The sequence below is a fragment of the Gasterosteus aculeatus genome, chromosome 3 (assembly GCF_964276395.1).
Source record: "Gasterosteus aculeatus chromosome 3, fGasAcu3.hap1.1, whole genome shotgun sequence".
Taxonomy (NCBI): Eukaryota; Metazoa; Chordata; class Actinopteri; order Perciformes; family Gasterosteidae; genus Gasterosteus; species Gasterosteus aculeatus.
The window spans coordinates 11524444-11538388 of record NC_135690.1 but is presented as its reverse complement, the minus strand read 5'-3'; the positions used below and the strand labels follow the sequence as shown (position 1 = coordinate 11538388).

The 13945-nt window shown below is 45.3% G+C and overlaps 1 protein-coding gene across 20 annotated transcripts; it reads right to left on the bottom strand.

Annotated features, from left to right (window-relative positions):
- Positions 1-1080: 1080 nt before the first annotated feature.
- Positions 1081-12732, bottom strand: LOC120815772 (serine/threonine-protein kinase tousled-like 1-B). Of its 20 annotated transcripts, none has more exons than XM_078099275.1 (23): positions 12537-12666; positions 11118-11214; positions 10309-10430; positions 9932-10000; positions 9672-9710; positions 9479-9554; positions 9041-9084; positions 8862-8951; positions 8652-8732; positions 8469-8561; positions 8243-8353; positions 7124-7260; positions 6720-6911; positions 6419-6485; positions 6113-6210; positions 5839-5920; positions 5497-5588; positions 5319-5408; positions 4581-4750; positions 4304-4439; positions 3943-4054; positions 3723-3830; positions 1081-2998 (listed from the first exon to the last, which is right to left on the bottom strand). In XM_078099275.1, the coding sequence occupies exons 1-23, from the start codon at positions 12573-12575 to the stop codon at positions 2849-2851; spliced, it is 2295 nt and encodes a 764-aa protein (XP_077955401.1). In that variant the 5' UTR covers positions 12576-12666; the 3' UTR covers positions 1081-2848. The 20 variants fall into 20 exon arrangements, with proteins under 20 accessions (XP_077955401.1, XP_077955402.1, XP_040026653.1 ...); XM_078099276.1 differs by having other exon boundaries at positions 8862-8945; positions 12537-12662; XM_078099281.1 differs by having other exon boundaries at positions 1293-2998; positions 12009-12640.
- Between the last annotated feature and the right edge of the window lie 1213 nt (positions 12733-13945).

Genomic DNA, 13945 nt, shown 5'->3' with positions numbered 1-13945 from the left:
CTACAATAATGTTTTGATGTATATAATTTCAAAATATGCCCGGCCGCTGTACTATTCCCACGTCAATCAATCAAAACATATATATTATTTACAATGTTCAATGTATATAATTGCATTTCACGTGTAAAATTGCAAGATGAGCTCGGTTCCTATCTCTGCGTCGGCCGGATTATTGCAATTTTATGGGAGTTTCCCATCGCAGGGTGTTGCGTTTATTTCTTCAAATGGGGCCCAGATTTGGTCTTTGAACGCAACGTAGGAGGAAATCCCGGAGCTGACGTCACTTGGTTTGTAGGCTAAATGCTCATCTCCGGGAAAGCTAACTAGCTGCTAGCAAATGGGGCTGTGATGACGGGTGTTAAGTCATTGACGACAATAATCAGGGTTCATTCAGCATTCGAGTAAATATAAGATAACTATCCAAGAAAGAGTACTTTTATACATAACATCGCTAACCTCTGCCACGTTAGCTCCATTAGCTCCACTAACCTGACATGCTGTCCATTCCAGTCAAAGACGCTTCTTTGGCAAGACAATACCAAAGAAGTCAACTCTATCACGTTCTTTTTACTATTTTTTGGACATATGTTCTGTTCAGCTGCTGGCTGGTTGTTTGAATGAACAACACGTACGTTTTTATATTTGTATTTTATATTACATAATAATTAACTCTACAAATTGAATGGGGTCCAAAAAGGTCTTTTTGTAAACTGTGTGGGGGGGGGGGGGGGGGGGCGCAAAGTCCCATTACACCGACATGTCTTTGTTCTAGTCCCACTGCATAATCTACCACACGATTCCCGCAGCATGAAGTCTTATCAGGGAAACTTTATTGCATCTGAACAGCGGGGCCTCAGGTCACTGCTAATGTGATTTGATCTTATTCCTATTGGCTGTATTCACATCAGTAGACACCAGGTTGTCACTAACCACGAGCCTTTGATGCCAACACTTACACTTGCCATGACTTTTTAAAGCTATTTCTTCAAATGGAAGGGAGAAAACAATTGGACAGGAGTTGTTTTTTTAGGCCTTACCGCACCGAAGTGGAAGAAAATAACCACCTTCATTGCGCTTCATCGCTTCCCGCAGTTTAATGTTTCTGTAACTACATGCCTGGTGGGTTTGTTCAAGTAATTGTTGGCACATAAATTTAAAAAAAAAAAAATCAATCACAAGCTTGGAAGCAGTCAGAAGCAAAGAGAGAAGAAACTCCCACAAGTTGCAGCCCTCTAACTCACACGTGTCTTTTATCGGACGGAGTTCAGAGGCTTCGTCATGTCACAACCACGTACAGGTAAGTGTTTTATTTATAGGGTGAAAACATTTGGGATATATCCACTTGATTTAGGAGTGGCAGTAAACAGATGCTGCAACACACCATTCCTCCCAACACAGCACACTGGGACTGTGCCCCCGTATGTCCTCGTTTGGACTTGTACCTAAAATTAAACCAAAACACATGTGGTCATTGGTGTTTGTGGCACTAAAGTGTGTTGCACACCCCGAATAGCACAGTGGGGGTGGGTTATGAGTGCTCCCTCTTAACACAGTTCAAGTATGCACATATTCAAGGCAACAAAAAAAAAAAAAGCCATTCACACGTCACAAACTAAAAGCAAAATTTATAGCAGCAAACTGAGAACAGCTTTCAGGAGGAGACACGAATGAACGGAGAGCAAAGTGAGACGCTGAGGAGGAAGGCTAAGCCTCATTATTATGGATCTGCTAGTGAGTAATGTCTCCTGCATGTGAAATGTACACACAAATTCAGTCCCAGGTCTTTGCGGTACAGTAAGAGCCGATGCAGTCGCTCAGGTCAGTCCAGCTTCCATCTTCGGGCCGGACGATGAGGACACCAATGAAGACATGGTACTGTAATACTTAAGACTCTCACCTGACCAACGGAGGTGATTAAGACATATTCACAGACCTACTTCCTGTAAACACAGCGGTCGATCTGAATTGCCTTGCAATGAAAGAAAAACGTGAACAGAGGACTTGGGCGCCTGATTAGTTCAGAAGAAGCCGGCGCTGCAGTACTTCACGGCAAAACGTGCGAGACCAGATCACCCGGACCGGACGTGCAAATCAACCACAGACATTTTTTTTTTTTTACGTGGAGGTCACAACATCTCTCTCTCTCAAGTGAACCCCATCATGTACAAGTGGGATTATCAGTAATGGGATTATAACTCCATCAAATGTAGCCCTCATTTTGTGCCTCGTAACAATGATGTGCAGTTTAGTTTATACGAGCCGCTGGCCGACATTTGGCGCTCTGTCACTCATACTCGCTCTGCAACGCACACCCGTTTGCTCTTTTCACTCCGATTCCTGCTGCTGGAGATATTGTCTACAACAGCTTCTTCATGCTGAAGAAATGTGGCGCCATCTTGTGAGATTTATTGTGGCGTAGAGCCAAGAGAGGTGGGCTTGCACACGGCATCGAAGACCTCCTACGGTTGTTGAAATATTGAATTAAGTCCATAGATTCATCATTTTCTTTTCGGGGTCCAAACAATGCTGAGCCTCTCTTTCAATTCTTGCCCTGCTTTATCGCTCTCCCCTATTTTCCAGTTATGTTCCTTCCCCTCTCTTGCACAGTAGAGTTCTGAGGCACAACTTTGGCCGACCCGTGCAAAGGGAGTATCCTTCTTCCACTTCTTCATTCCTTTCCATCTTGTGTTTTCAGTTAAACTCTGCTCTATTGCTTATTCATCCATTTGGGAAAAGCTCAGGTGAAAAAAAAAAAGAAGAAAAAAGAGCCCCATCCATTATCTTTAAATTCCAACAACCCTGTCTTGAGATCAGCCAGAGGCTACTTTTAATGATGCGAGAGAGCCAGTCAGTAGGTAGAAAGAGATGAGGCGGAGGACTGCAGGGCGCCGGAGGAGTTTGAACGCCTCATGTGAGGGAGGAGGTAGGAGTCCGAGCACAGTTGGTGAACATCAAACCGGTCCTCCTTGCGGTAAGCCAGACAACGTCGGATAAATGCCTGCAGATCAGAAGGTGATGTCAGAAAAAGAGCTGCGGGTGCCGTGTGCTTTTGTAGACTCCATATATATTTACTCAGAGAAACTGCACCTTTAGCCCACATGGACGCAAAGTATGTTATTTGAAATAGCTGAACATTGAAGATGACCGTGAAGATATTTAAAAAATGTTCAAAAGTTTTCCTTCACTAATACTTAAATTAGGACGATAGCTATGAGAGTAGGACAGAGCGATGAGTCTATTGCCAGCTGTCGCTTTCCTCAGACTGAGGTTGTCATCCTTTTAACACAAGCACCCCCCCCTCCCCCTTTAAACAGAATAGTAGCACTCAGTAGGGCTACTTCATGGGGCAGTTTATAGACTTGTTGATAGACCGTGATGTTTGAGAAAGTTAAATCAGGAATGCTTGAAGAGAGAGCTCCCCGAACGCTAACACCAAATAGGAAGGCGGCCAGGAGCGTCTGGGGGGCACAAATAGTCACGCGACTGCCGCCGACTCTGATGTAAGACATTGAGAGCAGTTTTCCTGTTTGCTGACAGGAACAAACATAGCAAACCGATCAAATGAACCATTCAATATGATCTGGAACTCTTTCATCGGATTATTCTGACACCACGGGACTGTAGCACTAACGTCCTTATCTGATCTCTCATCATTAGTATTTCTGAAACATCGTATTGAGCTCACATATACAAGGCCGTGTGTGTGTGTGTGTGTGCTCTACCTTGGCCTCTGTGCTAGCCTGTGGTTTGGCAGGGAACTGGACCTCCGTGGCTTTGAGGATGGTGTTTTCCTGGAGAATATCCTGCTGTGACTGGTTGTGACCAAACGGCTGGGAAAACAAAACGTCCACAATCACCACCAAGTGCCTCTGACAATCGGTCCAAGCGTCCTTCTCCCAGTTTTCTCCAACGTGAGGAAGACGTGACGTTTAGGTGTCGTACCTTGCGGCCGTAGAGGCACTGGAAGAAGATCACTCCCACAGACCACACGTCCACCTTGTTGGAGATTTTAGGCGGCTCCTTCCCCACCACGAAACACTCGGGAGGAAGGTACCTGACACACACACGGAATCAAAAACATTTCATACAATGTCAAAGAAGTCAGATTCCTTGACCTTCTCATGAGTATTTCATTTCATTCAAAAAAATCCACTCTCCATAAGATTATGAAATGTATTCTTGTTACATATTGCAGAATCGAAGTCGGATAAAGTGCGTGGAACCTTTCAGATTGACCATAAAAGAGGCTTTATTGCAAGTAACTGTCAGCCCATGTTGGTTTGTGGACACGTGTGTGTCTTACCAGTAGGTGCCCGCCCCCTGTGAGGTGAGGTCCATCCCGTCCACACCGTAGTTATCATCATCCATAATCTTAGACAGGCCAAAGTCTGTGATTTTAATTTCTCCACACGCAGTGCCGTCCACCAGTAAGATGTTACCTGCACATCACATCACGAGACTCAGTAATCAGGTTCACGTAAAAAAAAGACCCATATTCCTTCAGACTACAGTGAGTCTGTTATTCTGCATCAATAGCAATTCATCCAGAACATATGTTTTTTTTTAAACCGGTGACCCACCGGGCTTGAGGTCGTAGTGGATGATGGGGGGTTTGATTTCGTTGAGGTAGCGCAGGGCGCTGACGATCTGCATGACGATGGAGCGCGCCTCCTTCTCTGACATCAGCTTGTTTTGCTTCAGGTAGAAGTCCAGGTCGTTGCCTTCACAGAACTCCAGAACTGTACAGAACCTGGGAGAGCAGTGCGCAGACAGTTCGATGCACGAGCCGGAAAAAGACCGAACGCTGAGGGGGGAAATTTCCCCTCCTCCGCATGGAGGTCGAGGGTCAGAGTCAGCACAGTAGGTCAGCACTCTCCGACTGAATGAGAATGACTAACGCTTCCAGTCGGGAATGTGAGCTGGAGAGCTTTGCTAGCGCGGTACTAAATGAGCTCAACCTTTGTACCCAACATGAAGATGTTTTCATGGGTTTATCTGAGCCGACGTACAGCATCTAGCATCGTCTACGGTGACTAAAGTTCACGCGCTTAGCTAACAATCAAACAGCCATCGTCCGGCCTGTTGACGTTGAATTGTACGTTCTTCTTGGAACTGCTTTTACGATCATCCCGATCTGATAACCCGCCGGTGATGTTTGCGCTCACGTGTAGAACTTCACACGCAAAATAAAAACGTACTCTGGGTCGGGCCTCTCGAAGGTGCACCGTGCCGTTTTCAAACTGGTGTAAAAATGCTTATGAACACAGGACACGTCACAGAAGCAGCACTGCAGCAGAGAGAGGTCAAAGGTGACTCACGTGTCAGTGTCCAGGGAGAAATAGTCATAGAGTTTGACTATTCTGGGATGGTCCAGCTGTTTGTGTATCCGGTACTCCCTGCATGCATGCCTGAGAGGAAATAAATGTCAAAGTAGTGTGCCAGCTGCTGAGAAACATTTCATCTTTATGCATCCTAACTTGTGTGTGTGAAACCTACTTGTGGTAGTTCTCTTTTTTCTCTTCTCTCCAGTTCTTGTTGAGCTGGTGGATTTTGACAGCTGCGTAGCGCTGCTCAAACAGGTCAAAAGCCTGTGTGACAAGAAAAAAAACACACACACACACACACACACACACACACACACACACACACACACACACACACACACACACACACACACACACACACACACACACACACACACACACACACACACACACACACACACACACACACACACACACGCACGCACACACACGCACGCACACGCACGCACACGTCTCTTAAACATCCTTCATGTGAGAGGGGACAGAAAATGGAATCCGACCACGCAGACGTTACCTTATAGACTTCACTGAAGCCACCCCTGCCCAGCAAGTGCAGCAGGAGGTACCTCTCATTCAAGGTGGGATGGTCTTTAAAACTGTAAGGAGGCACAACGTGTCATATCCACTGCTTCAAAAAAAAAAAAATGATTTTAACACACCTCAGTATTCTTTGATTTATGTCTTATAATTGCAAAAGGCCTCCTCCATTACTTAAACGTGTGCATTGGCATTGAAGCAGATTTTTAGCCCAGGTCTCGACTGTTAGGCTACTTGTAGAGCGGACTTACGCAGAGCTGTCCTCGTTGTTTATCCTCTTCAGCTCCCGGATGTGGAGGTTCCTCACCCGCTCCAACCGCTCCAGCTCTGCCTGGATCTCTGCTTCCTCCTGTAGAATTACACCAGGTGAACTTTGTTCTCTTCCCGTTTGGACTTAAAACCCATGTATATAATCAAACAATGCAATACTGCAGCAGCCATTCAAGTGAATTAATGCACCGATTCGTTGTTTTGACTACATTCTAAAATGTAGAGGACATTTTGACACAATAGATAAACTTTGATAAAGATTGATTTTGTTTTCTTCGTCTACCAACCTTCTTCAGATGTCCGAGGCGAAGCTTAAAGATTTCTTCCTGCTCGTGGTACTCCGCGAGCGTCAGTCTGACAAAATATGTACAAGTCAAAATCGCGGGACAGACAAGTTTAAGAAAACTCCAGAATTGGAAAGATATAAAAAGAGGCCTAAGAGTTCTACAGACGATACAAACACGGGACAATCGCCCCACATTCTTTAAAGAGTAAAACATTTTTGAGTGGAGCTATTGACACACTCCAATAGCTCCACTCAAAGATGTTTTACCCTATTTGAGTGTGTAGCTATTTGAGTGTACTCACAGTTGAGGCAGCGAGGGCTTGAGAAACGGGTCCGAGTCGTTGCCGTTGACCACCTTAGCCTTCCGCTGCTTGGCTTCAGAAGTGGAGGCAACCGAGAGGGAGGGAGATGCAGGGTTGGGAGGCTTCCTCTTGGCCAGCAGCTTCCTCTGTCGCTCTATGTCCTCCCTCTGCTGGTTGATGCCCTCCTGTTGCCTACACAGAAGTGTACATAGGAAATGAGCCATGCGGAACATACTGTAGCAGACAATAAGAAGCCTTTCATATGCTTTGCCCCTGGCTGTGAAGTGGAGCATGCATAGGATCCACTTAAGCATCCCCTCAAAAGACACTACACTGACCTTTTAACAAGGTTTAGAGCTGCAGCGCTCGTGTAAAAATGGGAGCAGGCGTTGGCCGTCACTCACTTGATCAGGTTCTGGAATGCGTAGCCGTCCGTCCACTGCTCCGTGAAAGACGCTCCGTGTCGGACGGTGGTGAAGTGACCGAGACGGAGGCGGTCCTGCATGCTCTTCTCGCGACACGACTGCTTCTCCTGGGTGCTCTGTTCACGACAACGGGCATGGGAGAAACAAGATGTGACGAGTGACAAAAAGCCATCCCCCCTTACAACTTCCCTCCACCCAGACGAAATGTGTCAACACCAACATGGGCCTTTTTAAAATAACTTTAGTGCAACCGTAAGTTGAATGGTGCAAAAGATAACTGCTTTATATATGAACTACAGTGCGGACTGAAGTATCTACTAACTAATGAGGGCTGACTAATGAGATGGATACAACAAGGTTGAATGAGCATTATATTCGTCTGGTGTACGTCTGTGTCCTCACCGCACTGCGATCATATAGGAACAATCACAGCTGCAGCTACATCCAACTTTACCAGACGTATGTGGGTGTTTTCATGTTAATTTTAGAGGATTACGACTGAAATCAGTAATATTTACTGCCTTAAGCTCAACACAGCGCTTGCTGGAGCAGCTCCGGACGGCGTTTTTTTTTTTACCAGTTAAAATTCAACAAATCCCACAATACAAAAAATGCCAAAGATAATATATTATAATCTCTATCAAATACATGTTGTGAAACGGTTTCTTGCACAATAAATCCCACCACTACTGTGCAGCTAACCGCACCTGCAGCCCATAAGTGTGGAGCCCATGCTGAAAACGGGTAATTGGTGGAGAGATTCAAAGATCTACCAACCCACAGACCCCTCGGGGGGTTGGACCAAAGCAGAGCTAAAAACACCAGAGAACATTGAAGGGATTATCAGAAAAGCTGCTGCTCCATGTTAGTAGCAGGTGCAAATAGGCAGTTTATTTTGCAAGTAATACATTGCAAATCTTCCAACGCATTAACAGTAAGAACCCGATTAGAGGATAGTGTCTCTATACAAGCTTAGACGCAGAGGGAACTCGGGTAGTTTTTCATTCTGCCCAAAGTAGAACAAAAACATCTTAACGGAGTTACGTTTTTTTTGTATGATGAACACACAGAGGGGTCCATGCAGGCAGAGACAGATACCTTCTCTATTAGCAGTTTCTTGCTCATGGTGATGCACTTATTGAGCCTCTCCTTGTATTTCTCCAGGAGTTTCTGCTGTTCATCTATCTGCCTCCGCAGGTCACAGTTGGCCTGTTAAGGGAAAACAGCAGAGAGTGCATTAGTACAAATCTGACTTGATGACCTGCTGTACATTAGACTTTCATGCACTCGGCGTCACAACTCAGGTTATTGATGTTGAACTCACTCTCAGCAGGTCATCTATACGCCCCTCTTTTTTTTCCAGGTCCAGACTCTTGTTGCTCTCCAGAGCAGCAAGTTTCAGCCCCGTTAGATCCGTCTGAAGAATTCAGATATGCATCAGTCAGAGGTGTGTTAAAAATAATGCAATAGGGTGTCATGTCAGTGTTTAATGTATGCATCACATTACCTGGACACACTTGCTGGAGGAAGCTTTAGGATTGTGGTCACCAAAACACAGACTCGTAGGAGAGGAGCTATTCTGTCGGATCTACAGACAAAGAGGGACTTTTAAACACCAATGAAACACTGACAATCACATTCACCCCATGTGCAACTATGAGGATTAATGATCCTCATGTAAGGTATTGTATCGTTTGTGGGGGAAAAAAAAACTCACGATTGAGCCTGGGGCAGAGTGAGAGTTCTGTGGAGAGCGGCGGGCTGAGGGGAGACCCCTGACTGGACTGGAACCATTCCCACTCTGGAACTTTGCATAGATTTTGCCATTTCCTTAAAAATTATTTTCAAAAATACTAAGGAGGAACTTTTTAGAATGGAAGTTGCTTTAATACTCACATCAAAGTAGTCACTGATCTTGGGCCCTCGCGTGGACGTCTTCCCTGCATTGAAATATTAACAAAGATTTAACGTAGGCCGATCTCGAAGGCATCGATATCCACGTGTTACAGATGTGTTGCATGCAGGTGTTCCACGTGTTACAGATGTGTTGCATGCAGGTGCTCTACGCGTTACAGATGTGTTGCATGCAGGTGCTCTACGCGTTACAGATGTCTTGCATGCAGGTGTTCTACGCGTTACAGATGTCTTGCATGCAGGTGTTCTACGCGTTACAGATGTCTTGCATGCAGGTGTTCTACGCGTTACAGATGTCTTGCATGCAGGTGTTCTACGCGTTACAGATGTCTTGCATGCAGGTGCTCTACGCGTTACAGATGTCTTGCATGCAGGTGTTCTACGTGTTACAGATGTCTTGCATGCAGGTGTTTGTCGTACCTTGACTGCTTTCTGAATAGGTGTCTGCTTTTCTTTTCCTCCCCCTGGATGATTCAGAGTGTTTTTTCTCCGGCGTCTGTGAATCCATATGAAATAAGAATAGAGGCATAAATCCCTTGTGCTTTACCTAACAAAAGACGATTCGAGCACCGGTGGTCAGCGGGGAAGAGTAGCAGGAAGAACGAGTACATACTGAGTAGGCAGGGGAGCTCCCTCTTTTCAAATCAGAGTTCTGGGAAGAGAAGAGAAGGAGAGGTGGAGGCCGTGGGAGAGACAGAAAGACGAGTGGGCCGTGCAAGGATGTACTGACAACTTGCTTCATTGTTGCCATTTGTATAATTAAATTAAGACATAATCATTTTCAATTTCTTTTGTTCCGTCTTATCAAAATACAGTCACCCACACCCACTGCAGAAGTGACGTGTGTGTGTGTGTGTGTGTGTGTGTGTTTACCTCTGATTCCTTGTCGCTAGAGGAGCCCAGACTGCCGTAGCTGTGGTTAGAGGACTCGTTGGCCAGACCCTGAACATATAGAGAAGTCACACCAATAAGTGAACGCACACCATAGGAATATTTTGTCCACAAGTGAAAGGTGCTATAAAAGTTAAAGGAAAAACTACAGCTCGTTTACAGCATTCGTTTGGCTGCAAGCGAGCACTGGTCGTCGCTAGTGTTGCTGTTAGAACTCAAGGTTAGAGATTTTATTGTTTTCTAAACGATGCATCCTACTTTCAGCTCACGAAGCTCTTTAGATCCCGGGATCCACAGCGTGTTCGTGTGTGTGACACATCTCAAAAACGAGGCTTCAGTTTTTCCTGTGTCGCGGTTACCTTAGCACCTCCACTGGTGCTCCCAGTGCTGCCTCCTGTGTTACCACTGACAGCTCCTGTGAACCTGGCCTCCAGCAACTCCTGTCTCCGGGGATCCAGGCTGTGCAGCTCCTCCATGGGGCCTGATATTAAGGGATCAACAGCGGGAGGTTAGATGGTTACATTATCGCCATAGGAAGCAAACGGTGATGACAAGTAAAAAAAAAAAAGGAGTAAGAGCTATTGAGCCCTGAACATTTGTTTGGGATCAGATTACAAGAGAGAAAGAAAATGGGCACTAAGAAGAAACGGGAGACCATTGCATGAAAAAATGGATTGCACCCAAAGAGCAGTAGAGGTAGCGCTTTAGCTATGATGGAAGATACTGCAGATGAGTGACAGTTCATTTCTGACATAAGCAGGAAGATCGTTCCATTACTGGGAAGTCGGGAGGGAGACGAGTCTAGGCTAGGCCCAACCGGTCCTGCAGAGCAAGAAGCTTTTTAAAATGGAGGCTTGGAGGGTCACATTTCTCTAAAAGTGTCAAGAGTCAATGAGGAATCTGCATCAATGTTCCGGATTGCTGCTGAATCAAGAGTTAGCTTTTGTTACGCTGCCAAACAGACCTTCGCAGCGTCCAAATGTCCTCCCTGTATTGGGCAGATTTGCAGACGTCAGGGGTGGTGGACCATAACACTGCAAATCTGCACTACAACGTCAACACCATGACTTTAACACAAGCATCGGGCGGAGACGTGCACGCTGCCCGACTGGGCCTGGTTCTATGACAACCAGCTTCCAGGGACACACACACACACACACACACACACAGGTCATCTGCTCCCTGCTGACTCCTGCAAATGTTTGTTTCCTTGCTGGACGTTTCCTGGCTGACATCTTTACATAGCTTCTGCACAGGGGCAAGCCCTAAAAAAAAAAAAGTTTTGTTAAAAAGGCAAGATGGACATTGTGAGTCCATAACGCCTGTGTGGGGTTACCTAAGGACAGGGTGGGGGGAGATTTAGCTCGATGATCCTAGCAAGAGCTTCACGTTACAGCGTTTACTCCGGTGGACCAGCACGCATTACACAATTGCTTCCGTAACGTTTTCAGTCATTCAGAGCGAATTATCTGTTACACCGTTGCGGTCTCAATATGTCCCCGTTAACACATCACGTCCTGCGGGTTAATCAATACACGTAACTGGAAGATGATAACTTCTAGCACATCACACCCGGCAACCAAAGTGAATAGTCTCAAAAACGACGACAACAACGTGGATAGTCAGATGCTACCGAATATGCAAAACAACAACAACAACAACAAAAAGCCAGGGCCTGCTCGCAAGTTTCTGCGTGCACGTCGATGCATTGACGGGTGCGTGCATTAGCCGTGTTATTGAACAGCCATCTAGGTGCCAGTTGACGGGGAAGGAGAACGCTACAAAACAGTGGCCACTTCAAAGTGAGAAGGACAAAACAACAACAAAAAAACGAGCCGGCGCTTCCTTTGTGCACAACACGATAGCTTTGCTGCTACTCGGGCTGGCCGTCAACCCAACTGACAGCTGACGTTTGGCTTCCGAATTCACGACATCAGTGAACTTGACATCCATTTTTTTTTTTACTACAACAAACGTTAGCGCGGCACGGCACGAAAATAAAATCCACTTCTAAGGTGAAGGCCGCGCTTTAAGTTGTGCACTTGGCGAGCCATTATACCTTCCTTGCTCTTTGCGGTCGCCGTTATATGTTGTTGAGAAATCGTTGGGGACGAGGAGAGCTGCGACCAAGATGGCGTCGCCTCCAAACTTCCACCACCACTTCCACTGTTACTTTGGACACTCATGAAGCCACTTTACCGCTGATGGGATCCAGCGAACACACCGCCGTCTGCGGGAATCCTAAACTTTCGTCCATCGTTCGGACACCTGCCGTTGCCAAAACGGGCCGCTAAAACGCGAGTCCCGAGCTTTTTGTTTGTTTGTTGTTGTTGTTGTTGGCGTCCGCTAGACGTCTCGCGCGCTGTGCTCCGTGCGGGTCCGGCGGAGGAGCAGCTTCTTCAGAGACTCGCTGGAGCGGATCCGGTGTAGCCTCTGCATGACGACCGCGCCGCGCGTCTGTCAGCAGCATCCAGCTCGCGAAACGGAAGCTTTGATTCTGGAAGGCGAGGCGCTATCGCGAGGCTGCCGCGCGATAAGGAGCCGCGGCGGTGACACCGAAACAGAAACTGATCTGGGATCATTTTACCCTCCTCGGAGCCGGCCGCGGGTCGACCGGAAGGCGCATCTCAGCGGCGACCTGAGAACAGCCTCATGTCTGTTGCGTGAACAACAAACACCCCGGAAAAAAAATGGCTGAAAGGTTTTGTCTTCTTCTGGTTGAGGAGAATGACAGAAAATATGAGCGTGCGCACGCATACACACACGCACACGCACACACACACACGTGTGCGCGCACGCCGTATTTCGTGTGCGTGCGTGTTTATGTATGTATATATTTATTGATAAAATATCAACTATATTTATTCATATGAACACATATACAAGAAATTGTTATCGAGACCATATATATATATATATATATATGGTCTCGATAACAATTTCTTAAAATATAAGGCTGGGGGGGGTTAATGCAGGTGGGAGGATAGTGATGTGATCTGGGCTATAAGGTCTTTTGTTCCAAATTTGGTGCAGTGCATCAAAATGCATTTGCCTTCTTGTAAGGCATCAGACACAAAACATACAGACTTCGACATTCAACTGAATGGCCTACATCTTACTTTTACATTACTTTCTACATTTATTTTGAATGCAACACAATACATTTACTTTAAACCAGAGTGAGATTAAACTTTATATATATATATATATATATATATATATATATATATATATATATATATATATATATATATATATATATATATGTGTATATATATATATATATATATATATATATATATATATATATATATATATATATATACTGTTGGCATGTTGGCCTTTAATATCTGAATAGTAATATCCAGGGTAATTTCATTGGTTCAGATAGTCTTTAAAACTACAGTGATTACACTGCTATAGGGTCTCGTGTCTGCTCCACTTGCAGTCAGATTTCATCTGGAAATATTGGCTCTGAGGCACAGACGATAATACTGCACCTCATATGCACCTGCCCACGGTAACCTGATTTTTTTGGTCACATGGTTTCCATGGTAACAGAGCAATGGTCTTGACAGGCAACGAGGCTGGTTGTTTAAGTGGTTGACAATTACACTACTACGTGCTACTATATGTAGTACATCGCACAACGCATTTGTGATGTCCTTTCAGGTATGACGTTTGAGTTGTGTTGCGGTAAAAGAGTGACTGCTTACTGAAATTCAAGCAGCGTCGGGACATTCCAGAGGCATCAAATGTCTGATGGAAAATCACAAGTGTTGGCTGATTTTGTCTCCAGCTTGTGTACCAGCCACACAGCTGAGGTCAAAAACAATGAAGGCTCTTGAAATATCAATACAAGTTTAAAAAAAAAAACAAATCAAAGAGAAAAATACGTTGTATATTTACTCATGGTATAATATTTCATAACTGTCTTAACACAGATATTCGTATTACCAAACATTAATCCAGCAAAAAGCAAAGAACAGTTTAAGC

What these genes read in the sequence shown, in the direction of transcription:
- LOC120815772 (XM_078099275.1), bottom strand. Translation starts at nt 12,575, where the DNA reads ATGCGCCTTCCGGTCGACCCGCGGCCGGCTCCGAGGAGG. An exon ending in TTCTCCCTGGACACTGACAC is followed by an intron (nt 4,751 to 5,318) that starts GTGAGTCACCTT and finishes CTGCTCTCCCAG; the next exon opens with GTTCTGTACAGTTCTGGAGT. An exon ending in CCACTACGACCTCAAGCCCG is followed by an intron (nt 4,440 to 4,580) that starts GTGGGTCACCGG and finishes TGTGATGTGCAG; the next exon opens with GTAACATCTTACTGGTGGAC.